We start from the raw sequence: 11,729 nt of genomic DNA on the forward strand, positions 1-11,729 counted from the left end.
TTTATTTACTTTGATGACCAAGAGACTCACCGCTGTTTCGCTCATCTTCAGTTTCAAATCGAAAGTTGTTGGCAGATGGGTGACCTCGCCGTGCGTGTTCAATGACTTCCATTGACTGCGCATTTCAAAATGGCCTTTCTATCAAACCCGTGCATCCTCCCAAGGACTGACGGCTCATTGTTGAAGGCGCTGCCGTGGGAATACGAACGGGTTAGAACGCTGTGAGTTTTGCTCAAAGTCCGACCTCAGGCAATGTGCATTTTCTAGTTCCTGGCACAGACGTGCTCGCGGGGGATAAAAGGTAACGGGTTAGCTGAAGGTTTCTGACCTTCCCACATCTATAATGATATGAGTGGGATCATGTCTTGGCTTTGGAGGTTACCATCGGGGTCCTCTGTTTCGGCTGCCAAACGTAGTAGCAATCAGTAACGTTGCCAGGAAAAGGGACCTTTTGTTCAGACTGACCTTGCAACTAACCGAAATGTGCTTGATGTTTACTTGACTGCAGCAAAGGAGGTAGGCGCCGCTTCGAGCCGTTGGAAAGAGACGAGACGGCGTGGAGCATCTGCACTGCAGGTTCTACATCCACTGGTTTTATTCTCATGATGTGCTATTCTTTTATTTTTCCATTGTTCACAGGCAGATTTTGAAGTTTTGAGCAGCTCCTGACAAAATTATCAAGGGGGGATTACTTTAGCAATGACGATGAAGGTGACCCACTAAAAAGGTAAATTAACAGGTGACTAGCAAACTGTCTCAATGTAGGTTTGTCTTGTCAAAATCACATTGAATCTGTTTAATATTTCAATTTGATCGAGGGGGTCGTGATTGTTTCGTTGCCAATTTGTCTTCTCTACTGAAAGGAATTTCGTGAGATGCAAAAGAATTCTTCTGACTTGAAAGTGACTGCATCAAAGCGATGCCCTTCCTTGTCCTGAGCAGGTTACATAATAACGAAAGCACGTATCTGCAAACCCTCCCGAAACCCAAAGGGAATGCACTGAAGTACCTTTTTTTTGAGAAAAAAAAAAAAGGATTTCAAATGTGATTCTACAATTTTGACCTGACTGAAAATCGGCCAAAAAAAAATGGGTTGTTCCTCTCGGAGCAGCCATGTATGCTGATTGGACCGTACTTTCAGCGGCGGCTGCAATGGTCTGAACTGCTGTAGCAGCGGTGGAGTGGGATCCTCCTTTTCAGGGCTTTTGCGGTGTGTCGTCCAGATCTTCTGAACAAACTACCCACGGTTTTAAGTTACTTTGGATTCTGCTAAAAAAAAACACTCAATATTGATGTCTGTGGAAGTTCTCAATCACCCAGGTCATGGTGAATTCTTCTTCTTCAACTCTTCTTGTCATGACGACTGATTTGTCATGACGATGTCTTCAATCAAAGACATTTCGCCCCACATCTGAGAGGTTTCTCCAGTTCAAACTGAAATTCAAGTCCAGTTGCCACGACAAGGAGATTTCAACAAGAACTTAATATTGATGCGACTGGAAAAAAAGATGTGGATATGTAGGTTGTGTGCAGACATGATGAGAGGTTAAGGGGGGTGAAGACAAAGAACGCTGACTGACTCACTGTCAGGACCAGAGGATGAAGGAGTGAACAAAACTGAACAAACCATAGATGATGTCATTCAGAGCTGCCAAGAGGTACAGAAATGGGATGCATTTGATCGTAAAGCGTATCCGAGATTTCAGGACGTTCGTTCAGAGAGGCGGGTCGGTGAAAGTCCAATTGAAATCACAGAATGGGAGAAAAACTGTCAGGAATAGGAAGTTAGGGGAACTCGGTATATTTTTGTCAATTGCCCATATAAGAAATAATACACTGAATTTAAGGCAAGTCATCCAGCATGAATGACAGAGCTTTCAAAAATAAAATAAAATTAAATTAAATTGAATATTTTATTTGAAAATTAAATTAAATTAAATTAAATTAAATTAAATTAAATTAAATTAAATTAAATTAAATTACAGTTACACATTAGTACAGATGATACAAGTATGAAAGACATGAAAAACAAAGCAAAACTATAGGCTTAATATTTTATGTAGCAGGTTGTGCCACAAATTTTAGATTGTACAAGGTTGTTTTGGGGGCTTTTAAAACAAATTTCCAAGCTTAGGTGCAGAATTCCGAACCAAATTCTGCATTTTTAATCATTTTTAATAATTCTGTATTTGTCTGCGTCAGGGTGAGAGGTGAGACAGTCAGGGTGAGAGGATTGTCCCTACTTAATGGGGATCTATGTTGAAATTATCTGACTGTTAGTTTTTATCCCAGCCTGACCTCCAGCAGGTTCTGGGCCTGAAGGCTGGCATCAGCGTCTTCAAGTATCCCACAAGGAATTGACAGTTCAGCCCTCAAATTCAGAATGCGATCGCTCCCCCCTCCTCGGGCAAAAGGGATCAAGCATCTGACGATCTTGTTCGCGAGCGAGAGTAAGACGGAGCGCGAACCGGAGAGCAAAAGCGATGCAGGTTAGGGTTCGGGAGAGGATACGTTGGGTCTCCTGTGGTGAAGGAAGTCTATTTCTGTCCAGCTGTGACATATGCGCAATATCTCCGGGTCGTGACCGAAAGAATGAGGCTCTGTATACAAGTGGCTGAAATGAGTTTACACTCCAGGGTGACTGGAAATACCGTCGGAAACGAGGAGCAAAGACATCGGGTGGGAAATTGGAGTAGAGCCACCGCTCCCTCACATCGAGGGCAGTCGGGCCTCTTCTGAGGAACCTCCTGGGCACGTCCGACTGGCAGGAGGCCCTGTGGTTGACCCAGAAAAGGCCGGAGGGATTGCATATCTCATCTGGGCCGGTAACACCTTTCGGGGCTCCCAGGAAGACCCGGAATGAGTCGTCAGGGACGAGGGCATCGGGATCGAGCCGCGACCGAAAACCCGCCCCCGCCGATTACCCGCCGCGCGCGGATTAGGTGAATGGAAAACGGTTCCCGATGCCGCTGTTAAACCACGGTATTCACATGATCAATATTGGGAGTGCGGCACCGATTTCAGGAGAGGAAATGAGCAGCTGCCGCGGCTATCCCATCAATTAACTGCTCTGCCAGCCCAATTACAGCCGGTAGGGCAAACATGTCTCATGAGGAATGTTCATTTTGCACTTGCGGTGCGTTCGCCATTTACATGACACGCGTCTGCATTATCAAGTGAAGTCTTATACTGCTGACTTCGCACTCATACTAATGGTGTTAATCAAGCAGGCCTTTCATTAGTAGGATTTTCGATAAGGGCATCCTGTAGTTTCGAAATTCCGAATCACCCCCACAGCCGCCACTATTTGTTACCATCAGCAACACCTTTACTTTAATTGGTTTGGACAAATTGAGCATGCTTAACTAGGTCAGGTTTCCCGACACACATTTAAACCAACACGTGCCACCCGGTTGTTCTATTCGTGTATACAAAGGCTGGTAGCCCAAGAAAGACTGAACCCGGGGCAGCACTCGAGGCGGACGTCCAGGGGACAGGTTAAATCCGGCGGAGCTCACAGGCGGCCCGGTGCCCGGAAAGAGCCTCACGACTCGGCTTCGGCACGCAGCGATTCCCCAACGGCCCCTAAAGAAGCCAGAGACCCCCCCATCTGGATATATGGAGACTCCAATACAAAAAAAAAAAAACAACTCGAATTGTATTTTTAACATGATAAAAAAACGTCTCGTCATGACACGCGTATGCTTTTGTTTGAGGGGATAAAGAAATGTCGCGTGATCAAATGGAAGCCGTCTCAATGTGCTCGGCTAAAACGTCCGCTTTTGTCTGATGTCTGTTTATCAAAAATGGTTTTATGGGATTTGGAAATGTGGTAATTATTGTCGTTTTTCTCACTTACAGACAAGCCAACTGTCATTGATGTGTCTTTGGGAAAAGAAAAAACTAATTGTACATAATGGGAAATGAGTATTAAACACAATGAAGTGCTTTTTTATTTTCCATTATTCTTTGGCATTCTACTTGATCCTGATTGTGACAGAAAGGCCCGGGTTTGGTTCAAACCCACGCGGCGATTGTAATTGCCTTACGCTAAGCCGTCATCCTATCAGCCCCATCTAGCAAAGTGACAGGATTTGTCCTTTTTTTTAAATCCAATTTGAACAACGCACAAAGTCACAGGACAACATTTAACAATCCGCCGCCTGTCACCATGGCAATTATAATTCTACCTCCCAAAAACGACAATATTTGCTCCGCGGCGCTTACGCAGACATGTGCGCGGCGGAATACGGCTCTTACAAATGTGAACGTGACGGATTTATGGTGACAGACATGATTGTGACGCCAGTCACCTGTCAAATGAAGGCCTAAACTAAATTAACAAATATATGGTAATGAGCTTACTGAGACTCCCGGTGATATTCTGTCTATATGATGAACGACGAAAGCTTCCGAGACCTAACTTTTAGGAATGACAGCGTGAGGACATTTTTTGGCCAACCCTAAAAGACAACTGGGGGGCCCGATGGTTAGCGTTTCCTCCTCACTGTGAGAAGGTCCCTGGTTTGATTCCAAAACGTGGGATTTTCTGTGTGGAGTTTGCAAAACCTGACTGCAGAATAGGCGGGATAGATAAAGAATAAATAGAAATTTCAGGTGCTCCACTGAAAAAGATTAATATTTAAAAGACAACCTCGCCGGTGAAATAATGAAATGTCACAGTTGTTCACCTTTTTCTTTTTGGGCTCCGATATCAGGGATGTCCAAGGCGCCCTGCACCTGACAAAGAGAGCGTTAACTTTAAAAAGAAAAAAATGTAGCTCGTGCACAAAGCCGGGCTTCAGCTCAATCTCGCCCGGTGTTACACGCTGGAAACTTTCCAAAGGCTTCTGTAGCTTCTTCCGTGGCAGCCCAGTTCAAGGTGATTTTTTTATAAAGGCTTTTTTTTTCTGAATTTATTTCAATTTTTTTTGTTCAACATCCATCTGCAGCTCATTTTCAGCTGGTTAGGGAAATAATGCTCCTGTGCCGTATTGATTATGACCCGCCGGCCTTCCAGTCATACACACGTACTTCTTGAATACGATGAGAGTTTCAAGTGTGCAAATTCAGTTGCAATAAAACAGCAGAGGGTTATCAGCCATCTTACTACCCGCCAGACTTGTGACCTTGCAGATTTTTTTCAGTTCGTGCATCATGACAATCCATATAAGACAGACGTTCGTGGGGATGCGGTTTTGAATTTTTATGTTTTGGAGCCACAAGCCCCTTCCGTGCACGACACGGTCGGGACACGCTCCCATCGCACGGCCATCCGGGAGAACGACGGAGGACGGAAAACGTCTCCGGCTGCCGGCTCATATCTGCTCGAGGAGCTTCAAAATCAGCATGTCAGCTTTGCATTCACTTGCATTCAACCCGAGGTTTTCTGCGCTTGAATAAATGCTGTGAAAGAAACATCAGGGGCAAAGCTTGGCCACAATCTTGCCAATATAGACGGTTAAGTGCACAGAAAGCCGTGAATGCTGGGGGGGCATTTCTGCAAAGCAATCCACATCTCTCGTATTACAGAATGAACTTGTGTTGGCCACTTATATACATATAAAAGATGAACATGTTTTCAGAAATACAAATTTCAGGGTGTGAGCGGAGCAGAGTCACATTGCGCGAATATGGGAGGGCGACACCTTGGCTGGTGGGGTTCACGCTGGAGTGGCTCTGTATGAAATGCAAGCTGCCACAGCACTGCAGAGCCTCGGGCGGAGGGGGGGGGGGGGACGTCAGGAGAAATGACTGCACTGGAGGGATGTAGGCTGGGTGAGGAGCTGTGGATGGGGAGCTTTACTCTTCTTCAAACAACAGCTCTATCTAGTGGTCAGTCCACATAAAACAAAAGTAGTACACATAACACAAAGCTTGCCTCGGTGTTACGCGAGCCGTGGGGGGCCGGAGGGCACTCTGGATTAGCTGTTAAGTATCTCAGTGATTAAACTATTACCTTCAGACAGACTTCCAGCTAACCAACCCATCAAATCTTACCAAATTAATATTTGTGTGTGTGCATGAGTATCTTGAATTATCAATGCTTTCCTTGCTCCTCCAAGAGGTCGTTTCTGCTTTGCAAAAACGTGGTCAGTCCGACGTGAATCATAGCGGCTCAACGTTTCTCCTACCCTTGTGAGATTTTACACATTTAAAGTGAAATTGTCCCGAATTCCATCAGCAGACGTGCGTGACCCCCGGGGGAGTTGGTGCAAACCCAAATGTTAAGTGTAGAAGCACTAACCTCCGCACCATTATTCCACACCCTTGGTTTGTGACTTTAAAATACAACCAGATTGTTCGGGTAATTATGTGAAATGTTAATTTTCTAATGATCAATGTGCTTTTGCTTACAAAGTAAGAAATCCTTGAAAAAAACAGTTGCGCATTGAAACTTGATAACAGGAATATGAAAATAATGTGCAAGTGTCTGCATCTGACTTGTTTTTTTTTCCTATTAAGTTATTTCTGAGGGGAAGGCTAATAGAAATTAACACTTTGCCTTGAGTCATTCAGCCTTTATACTAATTCTACTTTGGCAATCTCCATCCCATATTTCTTCCTATAAGTCAACACAGACCATCGCAGTGATTGCATCTACAAAAGACAGCACGTGCAAGAGTTTGGATTTTATTTAGTCCACTTTTAAAATTTACATTTTCTGTCAAGATTTATTAAAAAAGATAAAGCATCATCCGCTTTGCAGTCCGTATCACAAAGAAACTGCAACAAGGAAAGAGTGAAGTAGAATGAAGATGACTTAGGCACATTTTTTCAAATGATACAGGTTAATGTAATTGATGGCAAAATATGTACAGCGATGACATTGTGACAGCACATGATTGGGATGTCAGAGTGAGAATTCACAGGTTAGTAAGTCGATGCAGACACAACGTTTTTCACTGTCGATAAAAGACCAAGTTGTCTACATGAGGCGTCTTAATCCCCCCCCCCCCCGAAAATGTATGCCACTTCAATTTGAAATAAATTAAACCTAAAAAGTTGGAAATGAGAAATATCGATGAACTTGTGAAACTAACTGACCAGTGCGTGTCAAACGAAGCATTTCAACAGGCTTTAGCGAGTGCTTGTCCATGTGAATCAAGAATACTGAGCTAGAGGCGGCCACGGCGACCACATGATGAATTCATTTCAGAAATAAATTAGAAAATGATAGTCGTATTAGTATGCATTTGTAAAGAGTACCTGATTTTCTCTCTAACCTAACTTTGATATCTTTGCATAACTTATAGAAAAAACCTGTCGTGTTCTTTTTAAAAACTCACAGTAATGCATTCATTAATCACAAGTCATGATACCACCGAGAACAGGCACAGGATTCAACCCTGCAGAATCCACATACCTTCGAGTCAAACATGCTGGATATTCCATACAAATAAAGGACACTTTTCCTGTTTATATACATAACACTTTTGTACAGACTTCGCACTTCCATTGCAACAGTTTGAAGCATATCCACTCACAAAGTAAACAGAAATTAAATCATGTTCAGTGGATTAAACCATGAGTGAATCCAAAGCTTAAATTGAGCACTTGCATGTAAAATAGACAAGTTCCACTCCCGTGTCATTGAAAAGAATAACCAAATCCTCAATGAAATTACACCATACTGCATTATTTTATGGATCCAGTGAAGTTTTCGTTGGCTACAGAATCAATGTCAGTTGCAGTGATCCGCTGTCAACCAGACATGTGACCAGCACAAAGAAAAGTTCACCCCGCTCAGAGGTCACGCTGAGAGAACAACTGTTAACCAGCTATGCCGACTAGTAACACGTTGCATTGTAAAAGCATTTTGATCTTGTTAAAAGTGATTTCACTTCCATTCCAAAACAACATCACACAGTGCTATAATTTAAGGAAATGTTAGCTCTGGATCAGCGCCAATGGTCCGTTGAAAGAGAAAGCGAAACAACTCAAATCATATACAGCGGGCAGTGAATGTTCCACGTTTTCGAGTCTGCTTAAGTCAAAGGCAAGTCCGGTCATTCCACCTGCTTTCATACAGCTTATTCCTGGCCCACACCCCTTCCTACAACACACAGCGCTGCCCTAGGCCTGGCAGCAGTGCAAACTAAAGTTGGTTGAGTGGCTTTGGAACGCCACTGGCCTGGACACGTTAAGGATCTCGTCGAGGAGGAACATAAGAACTGGACCATCCTAAAGCACAAACCAGAGCCTAAAGTACATCAGTGTAAAAAGGCCCTGTGGTCTCGGGGTTTCGAGGGTGGGTGGTTGGTTGGTTGGTTGATTGGTTAGTTGGTTGGTTGGTTGGTTGGTTGGTTGGGGCGACAATATCACTTGGGTCCCTTGGATGGCGTTTCGGTCTCTGTGGATTGTCGGCCATCGTTCCAGGCCTCCCGGGTGCTCTTAAGGGCTTGTGTCCGTTGCTGGTCCACGACCACGTAGTCGACGCGCTCGTCCGACGCCGCCATGCCGGTGCCATTGCTTTTCATCTTGAGGGAGAAAAACGCACACAAGCGTTGATGCTCCTTCAAGGTGCTGAATTTGAAATTGAGGGAAAGGTTCAACGTGCGGAGGGAAACTTCTTACCTTCCTAGGTGGGGTAGACTTGCCAGAGTCAAGATCCAAATCAAGGTACTCCACCTGTTTGTCTCCCTTTGGCTTCACCATGGGGCTGCTTCCCCCATCCACAGTCATCGGTGCACCAAGCTTCGTATTCTACACACGCCACACGAGGACCAGTTAAATGGGAGGAGGGGACGACCGGGGCACCCTTACAGTCAAATATGGCTCAGAAATAACGGTGCCGTGTTGTCACAATAACATTTTTCCTACACATTCATAAACTGTGACGTAACATACCGACTGATTGTCCAGGCGACTGTAAATACTTGATTTGGAAGTGTTCGAGGTGGAAAGACAATCGGATGGAAGCGACATTAACCAAGACTTGGGCTTGTTTTAATTTGCAGTACATTATGTTCAAACTGAAAAAATAAAACCCTGTCGTGTTTCTCCATTTTAACTGAATTTATGCGCGGCATTTTCCAAGATTAGAGAAGTTTTCAGAACGCATTAACCATCGAAACAATGATGTTGTGACAACACTTATTTTGTTCGGGTCCAGAGGTGGTGTTAAATTTCCAACTACATGTTGGATGGAGTTACTAGAATTAGAATTAGGATGGTGACAGTACTGGGTAGAGATGCACTGATTGCAATCCTACGGTGCGATGAGTTTTTTTTAAGAGATATCTGACCATAAATAAATATAACATCTGGTATAAAAAAAAAAAGTATATGCGTACATTTACTTCAATAAGGTAACAAGGACCAATTCAAAGCCGGACACAGAATTTATAAACTGGACCCGTTGAAAATCAATTGCGCTACTCCCAACTTTATCTAACAGGCTTTTCCGGGCTCCTCTGATTAGTCATCTTCAGCAGGGAGACGATAAACATCTGATTTATGGGAGCTGTGAAGCTTGTTCATGGCCGCTCTGTCCCTCTCTATTTTGGATTTACAAAACTTGTGTAAAGCAAAACACTATTTCTCCGGTCATGGAGAGGTATTTCCACACCAGAGGCTTGCTATTGTGTTTGTTGCTGCTGAGTTGCTGCCTGCCGCCCTCCCTGCATGCAAGGCGGAAAGAGTGAAGTAAAATGAAGATGACTTAACACCGCTGTGCTCCCTAAAAAAAAAAAAAAAAAAAAAAAAAAAAGAAAAAATCCAGAACAGAGCTCAAAAGTAACCACTCGTTTTATGGCTCTGATATCAGGAGTGAATTCCCCCTAAATTTCTTTTCCTCGAAATTTTCCACACAAATAATCCCAGAGTATTACGATGGTATCCGTTTTCTTTTTTCTAACCCTTGCTCGGGCTCTAGAACAAATCCAGCAAACCCGAAAGGGAAATTGTGATCGGTGCCAGCGCAGGAAATGTAAACCGAATTTATGTCCCCATCGTACAAGATGGATATAAACAAGAAAATGAGGCACGACAGTGAGCTCCTCTAACTGGCACCTGATGTCACTGTTGCACAGTAGCATCGTTGACAATGGGTACTCCAAAGCGTCAGTGCCAATGTCTTGACAATAACACCTGTGTCTTCTAGTTTGTGAAGAGTCTTAAATCGTCATGACTACATTCCTCATGGAGACTGAATGGGGTTTTCACTTCTATAACCAGAGCGAGTGGCCACTGTTTGATTTCTGTGGGATACACTAATAAAATAGGTGGGCTAATCTTCGGGCGGTATTCGAAGTGCTTGGATGTTCAGCCGACGGCAGCCGATTGATCGGTGCATCTCTACAACTCGGGACTGCGAGAACTAGAAGGACGCTGATGTTCTATAACTCACATCTAAGTCCACTACACCTGTATCCAAGCCGAAGCTTCTGGATGATGTTGGACAGCAGGGTCTGCTCTAGTCTCTGGATGATCTAAGGATTCATCGACATCTGCATCTATCATGATTTGGTGATCTGACAGGGCGAGCCATGCATTTCTAATCTGGCAACCCTGCTCACCTCCTCTATGTTGTCAAGTTCTTCCACCTCCCTCTTTACAGGGGTGATGGGGACAGTGCAGTAGAAGGACTCCTCTCTACACAAAGTGAGAAGGCGGGGAGTAACAAAGGGGAAAGAGAGCAGATGGTCAAGGAGAAAGTGCAGGAAAAAGAAAATGGATGAAGCCAGAGCCTGGTGAAGAAATGAGGGACTAGGGAGAAAGAAATTAACATGAATGATGACAGACCGGGAAGTCAGCAGACAGTAATCAAGCAAATTTTAGAAATGTTAAAACGGTTACAGCAAGAGAAACAGGAAAATAAATTTACTTCACAGTCCGTGTAATATCACTTAGCAACAAAGATTGCTGTGCTTTAAAAGCGAACTTTTCGGTAGCGTTCCTGAATGACTTCAAGAGACCTTAACTCAATTCCATTCCGGTCCATGCCCAGGGAATAAACAAAGGGTAATAGCAAAGGGAGTAATTTGAGAAAAACAAAACAAAACTAAAAAAAAAAAAAAAACAATTCAAAAAACAAAACACCTGAGATGCAAAACAGAACAAAAGAAAGCAGAGCGGCAAACTGCAAAGAAAAGAGCTGGAAAGATGAGGAGTCCGTCTGCAGCAACCAGTAATTTGTCCACATTAGTGTAGAGCTGAGGGAGAGGAGCAGCGACTGGAAAACTTTGTGTGCAGTAATTACAACTTAATATTCAAGCCAGCATGGCATTTAACCCTGGGAATTTTTTTCTGCCTTCAACAATTTCAAGCCTTCGCTGAATTTCTGGTGTACGTATTCTAGTTTGGTCCTCAATAACGATTATAAAGTTGGTTAAAGAACACAGACCAAGAAAAAAATAAATAAATAAATCACATGGTATGATAAAGAGCAAGCTTAAACATAACTTCTTTTGCTTATATTTAGCAAATTATAAATATATGAAACTTGTGTCAGAGGATAGTTGTGTGTTACATACTGGTTCATCTGACTGGTTCTTCATATTAGAGAGCATGGCTACATAATTCTCATCACTGTCCTCGGAGTCAGTGCTGGAGGCCGTGCTATGCACTGACAGGGGTCTCGTTGGCATTGGAAACCTAGAGAGACTGAGCAGCATTCACAATGTTTACACACCAATTTCCAGGCAAATAAAGAGTCTCTGGTGGAGACAAAATATAGTACAGTCATTAAGACCACGGTTACAAACAAACTGCGGCGAGACGTTCTC

The 11,729-nt window shown here is 43.6% G+C and overlaps 1 protein-coding gene across 11 annotated transcripts in view; it reads right to left on the reverse strand.

The window, feature by feature from the left end:
- Positions 1 to 6,617: 6,617 nt before the first annotated feature.
- gab1 (GRB2-associated binding protein 1) overlaps positions 6,618 to 11,729 on the reverse strand; it is a 56,139-nt gene continuing 51,027 nt past the window's right edge. For 9 of the 11 annotated variants that reach the window (XM_086157351.1, XM_086157348.1, XM_086157349.1 and 6 more), the window contains 3 exons: positions 11,478 to 11,607; positions 8,578 to 8,706; positions 6,618 to 8,480 (listed from right to left, as the gene is read on the reverse strand). In XM_086157351.1, coding sequence (XP_086013477.1) covers positions 8,322 to 8,480; positions 8,578 to 8,706; positions 11,478 to 11,607 — 418 coding nt within the window. In that variant the 3' untranslated portion in view covers positions 6,618 to 8,321. Of the gene's footprint in view, positions 8,481 to 8,577; positions 8,707 to 10,520; positions 10,597 to 11,477; positions 11,608 to 11,729 lie in introns of all 11 variants that reach the window. The other 2 variants (XM_086157350.1, XM_086157347.1) reach the window with 1 other exon arrangement.

Source organism: Fistularia commersonii, chromosome 12 (genome assembly GCF_037954325.1).
Source record: "Fistularia commersonii isolate RoL2024-O1a breed Wild chromosome 12, RoL_Fcom_v1.0, whole genome shotgun sequence".
Taxonomy (NCBI): domain Eukaryota; kingdom Metazoa; phylum Chordata; class Actinopteri; order Syngnathiformes; family Fistulariidae; genus Fistularia; species Fistularia commersonii.